Here is a 20,188-nt window from a genome sequence, read left to right on the forward strand (position 1 = left end):
GACACCAATAAAGGCAGGGAGGCACCCAACTGGTGGCACTGGGGTGGCTTTGGGTGACACTGGGGTGGTGACACTGGGGTGGTGGCACTGGGGTGGTGGCACTGCGGGGACACCAATAAAGGCAGGGTGGCACCCAACTGGTGGCACTGGGGTGGTGGCACTGCAAGGACACCAATAAAGGCAGGGTGGCACCCAACTGGTGGCACTGGGGTGGTGGCACTGCAAGGACACCAATAAAGGCAGGGTGGCACCCAGGCGGTGGCACTAGGGTGGTGGCGCTGGGGTGGTGGCACTGCGGGGACAACAATAAAGGCAGGGAGGCACCCAACTGGTGGCACTGGGGTGGCTTTGGGTGACACTGGGGTGGTGGCACTGGGGTGGTGGCACTGCAGGGACACCAATAAAGGCAGGGTGGCACCCAACTGGTGGCACTGGGGTGGTGGCACTGGGGTGGTGGCACTGGGGTGACATTGGGTGACACTGGGGTGGTGACACTGGGGTGGTGGCGCTGGGGTGGTGGCACTGCAGGGACAACAATAAAGGCAGGGTGGCACCCAGCTGGTGGCACTGGGGTGGCTTTGGGTGACACTGGGGTGGTGGCACTGGGGTGGTGGCGCTGGCGTGGTGGCACTGTGGGGACATCATTAAAGGCAGGGTGGCACCCAGCTGGTGGCACACGGGTGGCTTTGGGTGACACTGGGGTGGTGGCGCTGGGGTGGTGGCACTGCAGGGACACCAATAAAGGCAGGGTGGCACCCAGCTGGTGGCACTGGGGTGGCTTTGGGTGACACTGGGGTGGTGACACTGGGGTGGTGGCACTGGGGTGGTGGCACTGCGGGGACACCAATAAAGGCAGGGTGGCACCCAACTGGTGGCACACGGGTGGCTTTGGGTGACACTGGGGTGGTGGCACTGCGGGGACACCATTAAAAGCAGGGTGGCACCCAACTGGTGGCACTGGGGTGGTGACACTGCAAGGACACCAATAAAGGCAGGGTGGCACCCAACTGGTGGCACTGGGGTGGTGGCACTGGGGTGGCTTTGGGTGGCACTGGGGTGGTGGCACTGGGGTGGTGGCACTGCGGGGACACCAATAAAGGCAGGGTGGCACCCAACTGGTGGCACTGGGGTGGTGGCACTGGGGTGACATTGGGTGACACTGGGGTGGTGACACTGGGGTGGTGGCGCTGGGGTGGTGGCACTGCGGGGACACCAATAAAGGCAGGGTGGCACCCAGCTGGTGGCACTGGGGTGGCTTTGGGTGACACTGGGGTGGTGACACTGGGGTGGTGACACTGGGGTGGTGGCACTGCAGGGACACCAAAAAAGGCAGGGTGGCACCCAGGCGGTGGCACTGGGGTGGCCTTAGGTGGCACTGGGGTGGTGGCGCCGGTGGTGGTGACATTGGCATGGCACTGGGGTGGCTTTGGATGGCACTGGGGTGGTGGCACTGTGGGGCACACCATTAAAGGCAGGGTGACACTGGGGTGGTGGCCCTGGGGTGGCTTTGGGTGGCACTGGGGTTGTGGCACCGGTGGTGGTGACATTGGCATGGCACTGGGGTGGCAGTGGTGACACTGGGGTGGTGGCACTGCAGGGACACCAATAAAGGCAGGGTGGCACCCAGCTGGTGGCACTGGGGTGACTTTGGGTGGCACTGGGGTGGTGGCACCGGTGTGACACTGGGGTGGCACTGAGGTGGTGCCACTGAGGCTGGTGACACTGGGGTGGCTTTGGGTGGCACAGAGGTGGTGGCACTGGTGGCCCTGGGGTGGCCCTGGGGTGGTGGCACTGCGGGGACACCAATAAAGGCAGGGTGGCACCCAACTGGTGGCACTGGGGTGGCCTTAGGTGGCAGTGGGGTGGTGGCACCGGTGGTGGTGACATTGGCATGGCACTGGGGTGGCTTTGGATGGCCCTGGGGTGGTGGCACTGCGGGGACACCAATAAAGGCAGGGTGGCACCCAGCCGGTGGCACTGGGGCGGCTTTGGGTGACACTGGGGTGGTGGCACTGGGGTCACAATGGTGTTGGAGGTGGTGGCACTGGGGTGGCATTGGAGTAGTGACACTGGGGTGGCACTGGCGTGACAGTGGTGGCACTGGGGGTGATGACACGAGTGGTGACACTGGGATGGTGGTGACACTGTGGGGACGCCATTAAAGGCAGGGTGACACCCAGCTGGTGGCACTGAGGTGGCTTTGGGTGGCACTGGGGTGGTGACACTGTGGGGACGCCATTAAAGGCAGGGTGGCACTCGAGTTGTGGCACTGAGGTGGCTTTGGGTGACACTGGGGTGGTGGCACTGGGGTGGTGACACTGTGGGGACGCCATTAAAGGCAGGGTGGCACCCAACTGGTGGCACTGAGGTGGCTTTGGGTGGCCCTGGGGTGGTGGCACTGCGAGGACACCAGTGAAGGACACCAGGGTGGCACTGGGGTGGCTTTGGGGTGGTGGCACTGTGGTGGCACTGGTGTGATACTGATGGTGGCACTGGGGTGGCTTTGGGTGACACTGGGGTGGTGGCACTGGGGTGGCACTGGGGTGGTGGCACTGCGGGGACGCCATTAAAGGCAGGGTGGCACCCAACTAGTGGCAATGGGGTGGCACTGGGGTGGCACTGGTTGACACTGGGGTGGTGGCACTGGGGTGACATTGGGTGACACTGGGGTGGTGGCACTGCAGGGACACCATTAAAGGCAGGGTAGCACCCAGCTGGTGGCACTGGGGTGGCTTTGGGTGACACTGGGGTGGTGGCAGTGATGGTGGCACTGGGTGACACTGGGGTGGTGGCACTGGGATGGTGGCACTTGGGTGGCACTGGGTGACACTGGGATGGTGGCACTGATGGTGGCACTGGGGTGGTGGCACTGGGGGGTGACACTGGGGGTGGCACTGGGGTGGTGGCAGTGATGGTGGCACTGAGGCGGCCCTGGGGTGGTGGCACTGTGGGGACACCAGTGAAGGACATCAGGGTGGCACCGAGGTGGCACTGGAGGGGTCTCACACTGCTCCACATTGGTCAATTCTGGTTTATACTGGTCCATACTGGTTTATAATGATCCACACTGGTCCATACTGGTCTATACTGGTCTATACTGGTTTATAATGGTCCATACTGGTTTATACTGGTCCAGACTGGTTTATAATGATCCACACTGGTCTATACTGGTCCATACTGGTCCATACTGGTTTATAATGATCCACACTGGTCTATACTGGTCCATACTGGTCCATACTGGTTTATAATGATCCATACTGGTCTATACTGGTCCATACTGGTCCATACTGGTTTATAATGATCCACACTGGTCCATACTGGTCCATACTGGTTTATAATGATCCATACTGGTCCATACTGGTTTATAATGATCCACACTGGTCCATACTGGTCCATACTGGTTTATAATGATCCATACTGGTCCATACTGGTTTATACTGGCCCAGACTGGTTTATAATGATCCACACTGGTCCATACTGGTCTTTACCAGTCCAGACTGGTCCCATACTGGTTTATACTGGTCCATACTGGCCTGTACTGGTCCATACTGGTTCAAACTGGTCCTTACTGGTCCCAGACTGGTCCCATACTGGTTTATACTGGTCCATACTGGTCCGTACTGGTCCCTACTGGTCCAAACTGGTTTATACTGGTTCTTACTGAACTGCACTGGTCCCGCACTGGTTTGTACTGGATTACACTGGTTTATGTTGGTCCTTACTGGTCCGTACTGGTCCGTACTGGTCTGTACTGGTCCAGACTGGTCTGTACCGATCTATACCAGTCTATACTGATGTATACAGGTCCATACTGGTCTATACTGGTCTATACTGGTTTATAATGATCCATACTGGTCCATACTGGTTTATAATGATCCATACTGGTCCATACTGGTCCATACTGGTTTATAATGATCCATACTGGTCCATACTGGTCCATACTGGTTTATAATGATCCATACTGGTCCATACTGGTTTATAATGATCCATACTGGTCCATACTGGTCTATACTGGTCCATACTGGTTTATAATGATCCATACTGGTTTATACTGGTCTATACTGGTTTATAATGATCCATACTGGTCTATACTGGTCCATACTGGTTTATAATGATCCAGACTGGTTTATACTGGTCCATACTGGTTTATAATGATCCACACTGGTCTATACTGGTCCACACTGGTCCATACTGGTTTATAATGATCCATACTGGTCTATACTGGTCTATACTGGTTTATAATGATCCACACTGGTCCATACTGGTTTATAATGATCCATACAGGTCCATACTGGTCCATACTGGTCCAGACTGGTTTATAATGATCCACACTGGTCCATACTGGTCTATACTGGTCCAGACTGGTTTATAATGATCCATACTGGTTTATACTGGTCCATACTGGTTTATAATGATCCATACTGGTCCATACTGGTTTATACTGGTTTATAATGATCCATACTGTTCCCATACTGGTCCATACTGGTTTATAATGATCCATACTGGTTTATACTGGTTCAAACTGGTCCCATACTGGTTTATACTGGTCTGTACTGGTCCATACTGGTCTTTACCAGTCCAGACTGGTCCCAGACTGGTTTATACTGGTTTATACTGGTCCATGCCAGTCCATACTGGGCCATACTGGTCCATACTGGTTCATACCAACCCATACTGGTTTATACTGGTCCAGGCTTGTCCATACTGGTCCCATACTGGTTCAAAGTGGTCTCTACTGGTCCAAACTGGTCCATACTGGTTTATACTGCTTCTTACTGGTCCATGCTGGTCCTTACTGGTCCTTACTGGTTTAAGCTGGTCTATACTGGTTTATACTGGTCCATACTGGCCATCCCTGGTTTATACTGGTCCATACTGGTTTATACTGCTTCTTACTGGTCCATGCTGGTCCCATACTGGTCCTTACTGGTCCTTACTGGTTTGAGCTGGTCTGTAGTGGTTTATAATGATCCATACTGGCCCGTACTGGTCCATACTGGTCCATACTGGTCCATACTGGTCCATACTGGTCATTCCTGGTTTATACTGGTCCCATAGTGCTTCAAACTGGTCACTACTGGTCCATACTGGTCCATACTGGTTCTTGCTGGTTTATACTGGTTCAAACTGGTCCATACTAGTCTATAATGGTCCTTACTGGTCCATACTGGTTTATACTGGTCCATACTGGTTTATTCTGGTCCACACTGGTCCTTACTGGCTTATACTGGTCCTTACTGGTCTATACCAGTCCATACTGGTTTATACTGGTCCATACTGGTCCGGATTTGTCTTAGAGTGGTCTATACTGGTTTATGCTGGTTTATACTGGTCTGTACTCATCGATACTGGTCCAGACTGGTTCAAACTGGTCCACACCAGTCCATACTGGTCCATATTGGTCTATACTGGTCTTTACCAGTCCATACTGGTCCTTACTGGTTTATACTGGTCCTTACTGGTTTATACTGGTTTATAATGATCCATACTGTTCCCATACTGGTCCATACTGGTCAATACTGGTTTGTAATGGTCCATACTGTTCCCATACTGGTCTATACTGGTTTGTACTGGTTTATAATGATCCATACTGTTTCCATACTGTTCCCATACTGGTCCATACTGGTTTATACTGGTCCATACTGGTCTATAATGGTCCATACTGTTCCCATACTGGTCCACACTGGTTTATACTGGTTTATAATGATCCATACTGTTCCCTTACTGGTCCATACTGGTTTATACTGGTTTGTAATGATCCATACTGTTCCCATACTGGTTTATACTGGTTTATACTGGTTTATAATGATCCATAGTGTTCCCATACTGGTCCATACTGGTTTATACTGGTTTGTAAGGATCCATACTGTTCCCACACTGGTTTATACTGGTTTATAATGATCCATACTGTTCCCATACTGGTCCATACTGGTCCATACTGGTTTATAATGATCCATACTGTTCCCATACTGGTCCATACTGGTCCATACTGGTTTATAATGATCCATACTGTTCCCATACTGGTCCATACTGGTCCATACTGGTTTATACTGGTTTATAATGATCCATACTGTTCCCATACTGTTCCCATACTGGTCCATACTGGTCCATACTGGTTTATAATGGTCCATACTGTTCCCATACTGTTCCCATACTGGTTTATACTGGTTTATAATGATCCATACTGTTCCCATACTGGTTTATACTGGTTTAAAATGATCCATACTGTTCCCATACTGTTCCCATACTGGTTTATACTGGTTTATACTGGTTTGTAATGATCCATAGTGTTCCCATACTGGTCCATACTGGTTTATACTGGTTTATAATGATCCATACTGTTCCCATACTGGTTTATACTGGTTTGTAATGATCCATACTGTTCCCATACTGGTCCATACTGGTTTATAATGATCCATACTGGTCCATACTGGTTTATAATGATCCATACTGGTTTGTACTGGTTGCCCCGAGCGCGTCCCCCCCCGCCCCAAGCCCCGCCCCCAAACCCCGCCCTCTCCCTCCTCCCCTCTCCCATTGGTCCGCCCTCAGTGACGTCACCAAACCACGCCCCTCTACCGGCAGCCACCAACCCTACCGTTGCAATCCCCGCCCCCGACCCCAAACCTCACCCTCCCATTGGCCGCCTCACCCATCGCTCCTCCCTCCTCGCCCTCCCATTGGCTCCCTCCTTTCCCGCCCCGCCTCTCCCTCCCTCCCATTGGCTCCACCCCTGAGGGGAAGCCGTGAGGGCGGCCAAGATGGCGGCGGGGTGAGGCGGCGGCGATGGCGGCGATGTCCGGGCCGGAGGAGCGCGATGCCGGCGGCGGCCCCGCCGCTCCCTCCGCTCCTTCCGCGGCCGCTCCGGGCCCCGCGGCCGCGGCCGCGCTGGGGGGAGGAGGCGAAAGCGGCGGCGCGGAAGAAGCGGCGGCGGCGGCGCTGCTGTTGGAGGCGGGCGCCGATCCCGACGCGCCGCCCAAGAAGCGGCTGAGGGCGGCCGGGAGCGGCGGCGGCGGCGCGGAGGGGGCGGCGGGCAGCGTGAAGCTGGAGGAGCGCCTCTACTCCGTGCTCTGCTGCACCGTGTGCCTCGACCTGCCCAAGGCTTCCGTCTATCAGGTACGGGGACACGCTGGGGACAGGGGGACACGCTGGGGACAGTGCCACCCCCTTGGGGACAGGGGGACACTCCCTTGGGGACAGGGGGACAGGTGGTGGTGGCACCGGGACAGGCTGAGGGGGTGTCAGGAGGGGATTGGGGACAGTGCCACCCCCTTGGGGACATGGGGACACCCCCTTGGGGACAGGGGGACACTCCCTTGGGGACAGGGGGACAGGTGGTGGTGGCACCGGGACAGGCTGAGGGGGTGTCAGGAGGGGATTGGGGACAGTGCCACCCCCTTGGGGACAGGGGGACACCCCCTTGGGGACAGGGGGACAGGTGGTGGTGGCACCGGGACAGGCTGAGGGGGAGTCATGAGGGGATTGGGGACAGTGCCACCCCCTTGGGGACATGGGGACAGGTGGTGGTGGCACCGGGACAGGCTGGGGGGGTGTCGTGAGGGGATTGGGGACAGTGCCACCCCCTTGGGGACAGTGCCACCCCCTTGGGGACAGGGGGACACCCCCTTGGGGACAGGGGGACACCCCCTTGGGGACATGGGGACAGGTGGTGGTGGCACCGGGACAGGCTGAGGGGGTGTCAGGAGGGGATTGGGGACAGTGCCACCCCCTTGGGGACAGGGGGACACTCCCTTGGGGACATGGGGACAGGTGGTGGTGGCACCGGGACAGGCTGAGGGGGTGTCAGGAGGGGATTGGGGACAGTGCCACCCCCTTGGGGACAGTGCCACCCCCTTTGGGGACATGGGGACAGGTGGTGGTGGCACCGGGACAGGCTGGGGGGGTGTTGTGAGGGGATTGGGGACAGTGCCACCCCCTTGGGGACAGGGGGACACCCCCTTGGGGACAGGGGGACAGGTGGTGGTGGCATCAGGACAAGGCTGAGGGGGTGTCAGGAGGGGATTGGGGACAGTGCCACCCCCTTGGGGACAGTGCCACCCCCTTGGGGACATGGGGACAGTGGTGGTGGCACTGGGACATCCCCAGGTGGCGCCAGGGCCTGGCCGAGGTGGCACCAGGAGGGATCCTGAGGGGATTGGGGACAGTGCCACCCCCTTGGGGACACTCTCAGGGGACAGGGACACCCCTTGGGGACAGTGCCACCCCTTGGGGACACTCTCAGGGGACAGGACACCCCTTGGGGACAGTGCCACCCCCTTGGGGACACTCTCAGGGGACAGGACACCCCTTGGGGACACTCTCAGGGGACAGGACACCCCTTGGGGACACTCTCAGGGGACAGGGACACCCCTTGGGGACAGTGCCACCCCCTTGGGGACACTCTCAGGGGACAGGACACCCCTTGGGGACACGGGCACAGGGCTTTGGGGACATGGGGACAGCCCGCGGTGGTGGCAGCGGGGACAGGTTGAGGGGACAGCGGGACAAGGCCGAGGTGGCCCCGGGAGGGACCCTGAGGGGATTGGGGACAGAGCCACCACCTCGGGGACACCGGGACAGCCCCTGGTGGCCCTGTCACCCCCTTGGGGACACCTGGACACCCCTTGGGGGACATGGGGACAGCGGTGGTGGCACTGGGACAAGGCTGAGGTGGCACCGGGAGAGGCCCTGAGGGGGTGAGGACGGTCCTGAGGGGATTGGGGACAGGGACAGCCCTTGGGGACAGGGACACCCTCAGGGGACAGGGGACACCCTCAGGGGACAGGGACAGCCCTTGGGGACAGGGGACACCCTTGGGGACAGGGACAGCCTTGGGGGACAGGGACACCCTCAGGGGACATCCCTTGGGGACAGGGACACCCTCAGGGGACAGGGACAGCCCTTGGGGGACAGGGGACACCCCTTGGGGACAGGGGACATCCCTTGGGGACACCCTCAGGAGACAGGGGACAGGGACACCCTCAGGAGACAGGGGACAGGGACACCCTCAGGGGACAGGGACACCCTCAGGGGACAGGGGACACCCCTTGGGGACACCCTCAGGGGACAGGGGACAGGGACACTCTCAGGGGACAGGGGACACCCCTTGGGGACAGGGACACCCCTTGGGGACACCCTCAGGGGACAGGGGACACCCCTTGGGGACAGGGGACAGGGGACACCCCTTGGGGACAGGGACACCCCTTGGGGACAGGGGACAGGCGGTGGTGGCACTGGGACATCCCCAGGTGGCACCAGGACAAGGCTGAGGTGGCACCAGGACGGATCGTGAGGGGATTGGGGACAGTGCCACCCCCTTGGGGACATGGGGACACCCTCAGGGGACAGGGACACCCCCTTGGGGACAGGGGACAGGGACACCCCTTGGGGACAGGGGACAGGGACACCCTCAGGGGACAGGGACATCCCTTGGGGACACCCTCAGGGGACAGAGCCACCCATTGGGGACATGGGGACACCCCCTGGTGGCCCTGTCACCTCCCTTGTGGCATTGTCACCCTCCTAGTGGCATTATCACTCCCGTTGTGGCATTGTCACCCCCCTAATGGCCCTGTCACCCCCCCTGGTGGCATTGTCACCCCCCTGGTGTCCCTGTCACCCCCCTTATGGCATTGTCACCCCCCTGGTGGCACTGTCACCCCCCCTGGTGGCACTGTCACCCCCCCTGGTGTCCCTGTCACCCCCCTAATGGCCCTGTCACCCCCCTTGTGGCATTGTCACCCCCCTTATGGCATTGTCACCCCCCTGGTGGCACTGTCATCCCCCCTGGTGTCCCTGTCACCCCCCTTATGGCACTGTCACCCCTCTGGTGGCATTGTCACCCCCCTAATGGCCCTGTCACCCCCCTTGTGGCATTGTCACCCCCCTGGTGGCATTGTCACCCCCCTAATGGCCCTGTCACCCCTCTGGTGGCCCTGTCACCTCCCTTGGTGGCCCTGTCACCTCCACTGTGGCCCTGTCACTCTCCTTGTGGCACTGTCACCTCCCTGGTGTCCCTGTGCCCCCTCTGGTGGCTCTGTCACCTCCCTTGGTGGCACTGTCACCTCCACTGTGGCCCTGTCACCTCCCTTGGTGGCACTGTCACCCCCTTTGTGGCCCTGTCACCTCCCCAGTGGCACTGTCACCCCCTTGGTGGCCCTGTCCCCCCTTTGGTGTCCCTGTCATCCCTCTGGTGGCTCTGTCACCCCCTTTGTGGCACTGTCACCCCCCTAATGGCCCTGTCACCTCCCTTGGTGGCATTGTCACCTCCCTGGTGTCCCTGTCACCCCTTTGGTGTCCCTCCTGTGGCCCTGTCACCCCCCTAATGGCACTGTCACCTCCCTTGGTGGCCCTGTCACCCCATTGGTGTCCCTGTCCTCCCTCCTGTGGCCCTGTCACCCCCCTGGTGGCCCTGTCACCCCATTGGTGGCCCTGTCACCCCCTGGTGTCCCTGTCACCCCCCTTTGTGGCCCTGTCACCCCCCTAATGGCCCTGTCACCCCCCTAATGGCCCTGTCACCTCCCTTGGTGGCATTGTCACCTCCACTGTGGCCCTGTCACCCCCCTATGGCACTGTCACCCCTCTGGTGTCCCTGTCACCCCCCTATGGCCCTGTCCTCCCTCCTGTGGCCCTGTCACCCCCCTGGTGGCCCTGTCACTCTCCTTGTGGCACTGTCACCCCCTGGTGTCCCTGTCCCCCCTCTGGTGGCCCTGTCACCTCTCTGGTGGCCCTGTCACCCCATTAGTGTCCCTGTCCTCCCTCTGGTGGCCCTGTCACCTCGCTGGTGGCACTGTCACCCCATTGGTGGCACTGTCACCCCATTGGTGTCCCTGTCACCTCCCTGATGGTACTGTCACCCCCCTTGTGGCCCTGTCACCCCCCTGGTGGCACTGCTACCCCCCTATGGCACTGTCACCTCCCTGGTGTCCCTGTCCTCCCTCCTGTGGCCCTGTCACCTCCTGGTGTCACTGTCACCCCCCCCAATGGCACTGTCACCTCCCTTGGTGGCATTGTCACCTCCCTGGTGTCCCTGTCCCCCCTCTGGTGGCCCTGTCACCTCCCTGGTGTCACTGTCACCCCATTGGTGTCCCTGTCACCTCCCTGATGGTACTGTCACCCCCCCTTGTGGCCCTGTCACCCCTTGGTGTCCCTGTCACCCCTTGGTGTCCCTGTCACCCCCCTTGTGGCACTGTCACCCCCCTGGTGGCCCTGTCACCCCTCTGGTGGCTCTGTCACCTCCCTTGTGGCCCTGTCACCCCCCCCCCTATGGCCCTGTCACCCCCCCAGTGTCCCTGTCACCCCTGGTGTCCCTGTCCTCCCTCCTGTGGCCCTGTCACCCCCCTTGTGGCCCTGTCACCCCCCCACCATGTCCCTGTCACCCCTTGGTGTCCCTGTCACCCCTTGGTGGCCCTGTCACCTCCCTGGTGGCCCTGTCACCCCCTTGGTGGCCCTGTCACCCCCTGGTGTCCCTGTCACCCCCCCCCAATGGCACTGTCACCTCCCTTGTGGCATTGTCACCTCCCTTGGTGGCCCTGTCACCCCCTGGTGTCCCTGTCACCCCCCCAATGGCACTGTCACCTCCCTTGGTGGCTCTGTCACCCCCCCCCCTTATGGCCCTGTCACCCCCCTGGTGGCACTGTCACCTCCCTTGTGGCACTGTCACCCCCCCTGGTGTCCCTGTCACCCCTCTGGTGGCACTGCTACCCCCCTTGTGTCCCTGTCACCCCATTGGTGTCCCTGTCCTCCCTCCTGTGGCCCTGTCACCCCCCTGGTGTCCCTGTCACCCCCCCCAATGGCACTGTCACCTCCCTTGTGGCACTGTCACCTCCCTGGTGGCCCTGTCCCCTCCCTGGTGTCCCTGTCACCCCCTTTGTGGCACTGTCACCCCTCTGGTGTCCCTGTCACCCCCTCCTGGTGGCACTGCTAGCCCCCCATGGCCCTGTCACCCCCCCATGGCCCTGTCACCCCTCTGGTGTCCCTGTCACCCCCTGGTGTCCCTGTCACCCCCCCGGTGTCCCTGCCACCCCCCTTGGTGACAGCCGGTGTCACCGCGGAGGTTTTGTCACCCCCTGTCCCTCCAGGGCTCATTGGGGGCCACCAACGTCACCCCAGGGCCACCAAGGCCATCCCAGAGTGGCCCTGTCCCCTCAGGGGCCACCAAACCCCAGCCCAGGGCCACCAAAGCCCCCTCAGGGGCCACCAAACCCCCCCAGGGGACACCAAAGTGTCCCCGAGGCCACCAAGGGCTCACTTGGTCCCTCCTGGGCCACCAAAGTGTCCCAGAGGCCACCAAAGTGTCCCGGGGCCACCAAACACCCCCAGGGGACACCAAAGTGTCCCAGAGGCCACCAAGGCCTCACTTGGTCCCTCCAGGGCCACTGAGTCCTGGCCAGGGCCACCAAAGTGTCCCGGGGCCACCAAAGTCCCCTCAGGGGTCACCAAAGCCCTGCCAGGGCCACCAAAGCCATCCCAGAGTGGCCCTGTCCCCTCCTGGGCCACCAAACCCCACCCCAGGGCCACCAAAGTCCCCTCAGGGGCCACCAAACCCCCCCAGGGGACACCAAAGTGTCCCAGAGGCCACCAAGGGCTCACTTGGTCCCTCCTGGGCCACCAAAGTGTCCCAGGGCCACCAAAGTCCCCTCAGGGGCCACCAAAGCCCTGCCAGAGCCACCAAAGTCCCCTCAGGGGCCACCAAAGTGTCCTGGGGCCACCAAAGTCCCTTCCTGGGCCACCAAAGCCCTGCCAGGGCCACCAAGGCCATCCCAGAGTGGCCCTGTCCCCTCCTGGGCCACTGAATCCTCCCCAGGGCCACCAAAGTGTCCCAGGGGCCACCAAACCCCCTCAGGGGCCACCAAACCCCCCCAGGGGACACCAAAGTGTCCCCAACGCCACCAAAGTGTCCCGGGGCCACCAAAGTCCCCTCAGGGCCACCAAGGCCATCCCAGAGTGGCCCTGTCCCCTCCTGGGCCTCTGAATCCTCCCCAGGGGCCACCAAAGTGTCCCCGAGGCCACCAAGGGCTCACTTGGTCCCTCCTGGGCCACCAAAGTGTCCTGGGGCCACCAAAGTCCCTTCCTGGGCCACCAAAGCCCTGCCAGGGCCACCAAGGCCATCCCAGAGTGGCCCTGTCCCCTCCTGGGCCACTGAATCCTCCCCAGGGCCACCAAAGTGTCCCAGGGGCCACCAAACCCCCTCAGGGGCCACCAAACCCCCCCAGGGGACACCAAAGTGTCCCAGAGGCCACCAAGGGCTCACTTGGTCCCTCCTGGGCCACCAAAGTGTCCCAGGGCCACCAAACACCCCCAGGGGACACCAAAGTGTCCCCAACGCCACCAAAGTGTCCCAGGGCCACCAAAGCCATCCCAGAGTGGCCCTGTCCCCTCCTGGGCCACTGAATCTCCTCCAGGGGCCACCAAAGTCCCCTCAGGGCCACCAAGGCCTCACTTTGTCCCCTCCTGGGCCACTGAATCCTCCCCAGGGCCACCAAAGTGTCCCAGGGGCCACCAAAACCATCTCAGGGTGTCCCTGTCCCCTCCTGGTGGCCACCAATGTCACCTCATGGGCCACCAGACCCTCCTGGTGGCCACCAATGTCACCTCATGGGCCACCAGACCCTCCTGGTGGCCACCAATGTCACCTCATGGGCCTCACTTTGTCCCCTCCTGGGCCACCGAACTCTTGCCAGGGCCACCAAAGTGTCCCAGGGGCCACCAAAGTCCCCTCAGGGTGTCCCTGTCCCCTCCTGGGCCACCAAATCTCCTCCAGGGGCCACCAAAGTCCCCTCAGGGCCACCAAGGCCTGGGGCCACCAAAGGCTCCCCCTGGGCCACCAAGGGCTCCTTTGGCACCTCCTGGGCCACCACAGCGCTGGAAGGGGCCACCAAAGTGTCCCTGGGGCCACCAAAGTCCCCTCAGGGGCCACCAAAGCCCCTTGAAGGGTGTCCCTGTCCCCTCAGGGGCCACCAAACCTTCCCCAGGGGCCACCAAAGTGTCCCAGGGCCACCAAACCCCTGCCAGAGTGGCCCTGTCCCCTCATGGGCCACCAAAGTGTCCCAGGGGCCACCAAAGCTGCCCAGGGGCCACCAAGGCCTGGGGCCACCAAAGGCTCCCCCTGGGCCACCAAAGCTCTTGAAGGGGCCACCAAAGTGTCCCAGGGGCCACCAAAGTCCCCCCAGAGGCCACCAAACCTCCTCAGGGGCCACCAAAGTGTCCCAGGGCCACCAAACCTCCTCAGGGGCCACCAAACCTCCTCAGGGTGGCCCTGTCCCTTCAAGGGCCACCAAAGTCCCCTCAGGGCCACCAAGGCCTCACTTTGTCCCCTCAGGGGCCACTGAATCCTCGCCAGGGCCACCAGATTGTCCCAGGGCCACCAAAGTCCCCTCATGGGCCACCAATACTGTCCCAGAGTGTCCCTGTCACTTCCTGGGCCACCAAACCCTCCTGGTGGCCACCAATGTCACCTCATGGGCCACCAAACACCCCCAGGGGCCACCAAAGTCTCTTCATGGACCACCAAACTCTCCTGGTGGCCACCAATGTCACCTCATGGGCCACCAAACTCTCCTGGTGGCCACCAATGTCACCTCGGGGCCACCAAACCCTCCTGGTGGCCACCAATGTCACCTCGGGGCCACCAAACATCCCCAGGGGCCACCAAAGTCTCCTCATGGACCACCAATGCCACCTCAGGGTGTCCCTGTCCCCTCCTGGGCCACCAAACCTCCTCCAGGGCCACCAAGGGCTCCTTTGGCACCTCCTGGGCCACCAAAACCCTGGAAGGGGCCACCAAAGTGTCCCAGGGCCACCAAAGTGTCCCCAGGGGCCACCAAAGTGTCCCCAGGGTGTCCCTGTCCCCTCAGGGGCCACCAAACCTTCCCCAGGGGCCACCAAAGTGTCCCAGGGCCACCAAAACCATCCCAGGGTGTCCCTGTCCCCTCATGGGCCACCAGAGTGTCCCAGGGCCACCAAAGTGTCCCCAGGGTGTCCCTGTCCCCTCCAGGGCCACCAAAGTGTCCCCAAGGGCCACCAAACCCTCCCAAGGTGTCCCTGCCTCCTCCTGGGCCACCGAATCTCCTCCAGGGGCCACCAAACACCTCGAAGGGACCTCCAAAGTTCCCCCAAGTGCCACCAAAGTCTCCCCAGGGTGTCCCTGTCCCCTCTTGGGCCACCAAAGTGTCCCCAGGGGCCACCAAACCTGTCCCCAAGGTGTCCCTGTCCCCTCACGGCCACCAAAGTCCTCTCATGGTGGCCTTGTCCCTTTATGGGCCACCAAAACCATCCCAGGGGCCACCAAAGTGTCCCAGGGCCACCAAACTTCCTCATGGGCCACCAAAGTGTCCCAGGGGCCACCAAAGTCCCCTCAGGGCCACCATGGCCTCACTTTGTCCCCTCAGGGGCCACTGAATCCTTGCCAGGGCCACCAGATTGTCCCAGGGCCACCAAAGTCCCCTCATGGGCCACCAACCCCCCCCTCCCCCCCCACCACCACCAAGGTGTCCCTGTCCCCTCCTGGGCCACCAAATCTCCTCCAGGGGCCACCAAAGCGTCCCAGGGGCCACCGGTGTCATCTCAGGGTGTCCCTGTCCCCTCATGGGCCACCAAATCTCCTCCAGGGCCACCAAAGCGTCCCAGGGGCCACCGGTGTCATCTCAGGGTGTTCCTGTCCCCTCATGGGCCACCAAATCTCCTCCAGGGCCACCAAAGCGTCCCAGGGGCCACCAAAGTCCACCCAGGGGCCACCAAAGCCCCTTGAAGGGTGTCCCTGTCCCCTCAGGGGCCACCAAACCTTCCCCAGGGGCCACCAAAGTGTCCCAGGGCCACCAAAACCATCCCAGAGTGGCCCTGTCCCCTCCTGGGCCACCAAAGTGTCCCAGGGGCCACCAAAGTCCCCTCAGGGCCACCATGGCCTCACTTTGTCCCCTCAGGGGCCACCGAATCCTCGCCAGGGCCACCAAACTGTCCCAGGGCCACCAAAGTCCCCTCCAGGGCCACCAAAGTCTCCTCGTGGGCCACCAACCCACCTGGTGGCCACCAATGTCACCTCAGGGCCACCAAACCTCCCCAGGGCCACCAAAGCCACCCAAGATGTCCCTGTGCCCTCCTGGGCCACCGAAGTCACCCCAGAGGCCACCGATGTCCTCTCATGGGCCACCAAACCATTCCAGGGTGTCGCTGTCCCCTGATGGGGCCACCAAATCTTTCTCAGGGGCCACCAAAGTCCCTTCATGGCCACCAGAAGTGTCCCAGAGTGGCCCTGTCCCCGCATGGGCCACCAACGTCCTCTCAGGGGCCACCAAAGTCCCCTCAGGGTGGTCCTGACCCTTCATGGGCCACTGAATCCTCCAGGGCCACCAGAGTGTCCCAGGGGCCACCAAACCCCCCCCCAGGGCCACCAAGGCCTCACTTTGTCCCCTCCTGGGCCACCGAATCCTTGACAGGGCCACCAAAGTGTCCCAGGGCCACCAAAGTCCCCTCAGGGTGTCCCTGTCCCCTCATGGGCCACCAAATTACTCCAGGGGCCACCAAAGTCCTCTGTGGGACCTCTCTGTCCCCTCCTGGGCAACCCAAGCCTTCCCAGGGCCACCAAACGCCTCCCCAGGGTGGCCCTGTCCCCTCCAGGGCCACCAAAGTGCCCTCAGGGGCCACCAAAGTCCCCAAAGTGTCCCTGTCCCCTCCTGGGCCACCAAAGTCCCCTCAGGGGCCACCAAAGTCCCCCAAAGTGTCCCTGTCCCCTCCTGGACCACCAAAGCCTCCTGGTGGCCACCAAAGTCCCCCAAAGTGTCCCTGTCCCCTCCTGGGCCACCAAAGTGCCCTCAGGGGCCACCAAAGTCCCCCAAAGTGTCCCTGTCCCCTCCTGGACCACCAAAGTCCCCTCCTGGGCCACCAAAGTCCCCTCAGGGGCCACCAAAGTCCCCCAAAGTGTCCCTGTCCCCTCCTGGGCCACCAAAGCCTCCTGGTGGCCACCAAAGTCCGCCAAAGTGTCCCTGTCCCCTCCTGGACCACCAAAGTGCCCTCAGGGGCCACCAAAGTCCCCTCAGGGGCCACCAAAGTCCCCCAAAGTGTCCCTGTCCCCTCCTGGACCACCAAACCCTCCTGGTGGCCACCAAAGTCCCCCAAAGTGTCCCTGTCCCCTCCTGGACCACCAAACCTTCCTGGTGGCCACCAAAGTCACCTCAGGGCCACCAAACCATTGCAGGGCCTCCAAAGTCCCTCTGGGGCCACCAAACCTCTCCTCCAGACCTGCCTTGTCCCCTCAGGGGCCACCAAAGGCCTTGAAGGAACCACCAAAGTCCCCTCAGGGCCACCAAAACCATCCCAGGGAGCACCAGAGTGTCCCCGGGGTGTCCCTGTCCCCTCAGGGGCCACCAAAGTGTCCCAGGGCCACCAAAGCGTCTCAGGGCCACCAGAGTGTCCCCAGGGCCACCAGGGCAGGGATGGATGATGGATGGATGATGGATGGATGGATGGATGGATGGATGGATGGATGGATGATGGATGGATGGATGATGGATGACGGATGGATGATGGATGATGGATGGATGGATGATGGATGGATGGATGATGGATGGATGGATGATGGATGATGGATGATGGATGGATGGATGATGGATGGATGGATGGATGATGGATGATGGATGATGGATGATGGATGGATGGATGGATGATGGATGATGGATGATGGATGATGGATGGATGGATGGATGGATGGATGATGGATGATGGATGATGGATGATGGATGGATGGATGATGGATGATGGATGGATGGATGATGGATGGATGGATGGATGATGGATGATGGATGATGGATGATGGATGGATGGATGGATGGATGGATGATGGATGGATGGATGATGGATGGATGGATGGATGATGGATGATGGATGGATGGATGATGGATGATGGATGGATGATGGATGGATGATGGATGGATGGATGATGGATGGATCATGGATGGATGATGGATGGATGATGGATGGATGATGGATGCATGGATGGATGATGGATGGATGATGGATGGATGATGGATGGATGGATGATGGATGGATGGATGGATGGATGATGGATGATGGATGGATGGATGGATGGATGATGGATGATGGATGGATGGATGGTGGATGATGGATGGATGGTGGATGATGGATGATGGATGGATGGATGGATGATGGATGGATGGATGATGGATGGATGATGGATGGATGGATGGATGATGGATGGATGATGGATGGATGATGGATGGATGGATGATGGATGGATGGATGGATGGATGATGGATGATGGATGGATGGATGGATGGATGATGGATGATGGATGGATGATGGATGGATGATGGATGGATGGATGGATGGATGATGGATGATGGATGGATGGATGGATGATGGATGGATGATGGATGGATGATGGATGGATGGATGGATGATGGATGGATGGATGGATGGATGATGGATGATGGATGATGGATGGATGGATGATGGATGATGGATGGATGGATGGATGATGGATGATGGATGGATGATGGATGGATGGATGGATGGATGGATGGATGATGGATGATGGATGGATGGATGATGGATGGATGGATGGATGGATGATGGATGATGGATGGATGGATGATGGATGGATGATGGATGGATGATGGATGGATGATGGATGGATGGATGGATGATGGATGATGGATGGATGGATGGATGGATGGATGGATGATGGATGATGGATGATGGATGATGGATGGATGGATGATGGATGATGGATGGATGGATGGATGGATGATGGATGGATGGATGGATGATGAATGGATGATGGATGGATGATGGATGGATGGATGATGGATGGATGGATGATGGATGATGGATGGATGGGTGGATGGATGATGGATGATGGATGGATGATGGATGATGGATGGATGATGGATGGATGGATGGATGATGGATGATGGATGATGGATGATGGATGGAAGATGGATGGATGGATGGATGATGGATGGATGATGGATGGATGGATGGATGGATGGATGGATGGATGGATGGATGATGGATGATGGATGGATGATGGATGGATGGATGGATGATGGATGATGGATGATGGATGATGGATGGATGATGGATGGATGGATGGATGATGGATGGATGGATGATGGATCATGGATGATGGATGGATGATGGATGATGGATGGATGGATGATGGATGATGGATGGATGATGGATGGATGGATGGATGATGGATGATGGATGGATGGATGGATGGATGGATGGATGGATGGATGATGGATGATGGATGGATGGATGGATGGATGGATGGATGGATGGATGGATGATGGATGGATGGATGATGGATGATGGATGGATGGATGATGGATGATGGATGGATGATGGATGGATGGATGGATGATGGATGATGGATGGATGGATGGATGGATGGATGGATGGATGGATGATGGATGATGGATGGATGGATGGATGGATGGATGGATGGATGGATGGATGATGATGGATGGATGGATGATGGATGGATGGATGGATGATGGATGGATGATGGATGATGGATGGATGGATGGATGATGGGATGATGGATGGATGGATGGATGGATGATGGTTGGATGATGGATGGATGGATGGATGGATGGATGGATGATGGATGATGGATGATGGATGATGGATGGATGGATGATGGATGATGATGGATGGATGGATGATGGATGATGGATGGATGATGGATGGATGGATGATGGATGGATGGATGGATGATGGATGGATGATGGATGGATGATGGATGATGGATGATGGATGATGGATGATGGATGATGGATGATGGATGATGGATGGATGGATGGATGGATGATGGATGGATGATGGATGGATGGATGATGGATGGGTGATGGATGGATGGATGGATGGATGATGGATGATGGATGGATGATGGATGGATGGATGATGATGATGGATGATGGATGATGATGGATGATGGATGGATGATGGATGATGGATGATGGATGGATGATGGATGGATGATGGATGGATGATGGATGGATGATGGATGATGGATGGATGATGGATGGATGGATGATGGATGATGGATGATGGATGGATGATGGATGATGGATGGATGATGGATGATGGATGATGGATGGATGATGGATGGATCGATGGATGATGGATGGATGGATGATGGATGATGGATGGATGATGGATGGATGGA

The 20,188-nt window shown here is 59.2% G+C and overlaps 1 protein-coding gene across 1 annotated transcript; it reads left to right on the forward strand.

The window, feature by feature from the left end:
• Positions 1-6,756: 6,756 nt before the first annotated feature.
• Positions 6,757-16,178, forward strand: ZFTRAF1 (zinc finger TRAF-type containing 1). Its single transcript, XM_059476696.1, has 2 exons — positions 6,757-7,116; positions 15,921-16,178. The coding sequence occupies exons 1-2, from the start codon at positions 6,787-6,789 to the stop codon at positions 16,176-16,178; spliced, it is 588 nt and encodes a 195-aa protein (XP_059332679.1). The 5' UTR covers positions 6,757-6,786.
• The last annotated feature ends 4,010 nt before the right edge of the window (positions 16,179-20,188 follow it).

The sequence above is a fragment of the Ammospiza nelsoni genome, chromosome 1, assembly GCF_027579445.1.
Source record: "Ammospiza nelsoni isolate bAmmNel1 chromosome 1, bAmmNel1.pri, whole genome shotgun sequence".
In the NCBI taxonomy this organism is placed as follows: domain Eukaryota; kingdom Metazoa; phylum Chordata; class Aves; order Passeriformes; family Passerellidae; genus Ammospiza; species Ammospiza nelsoni.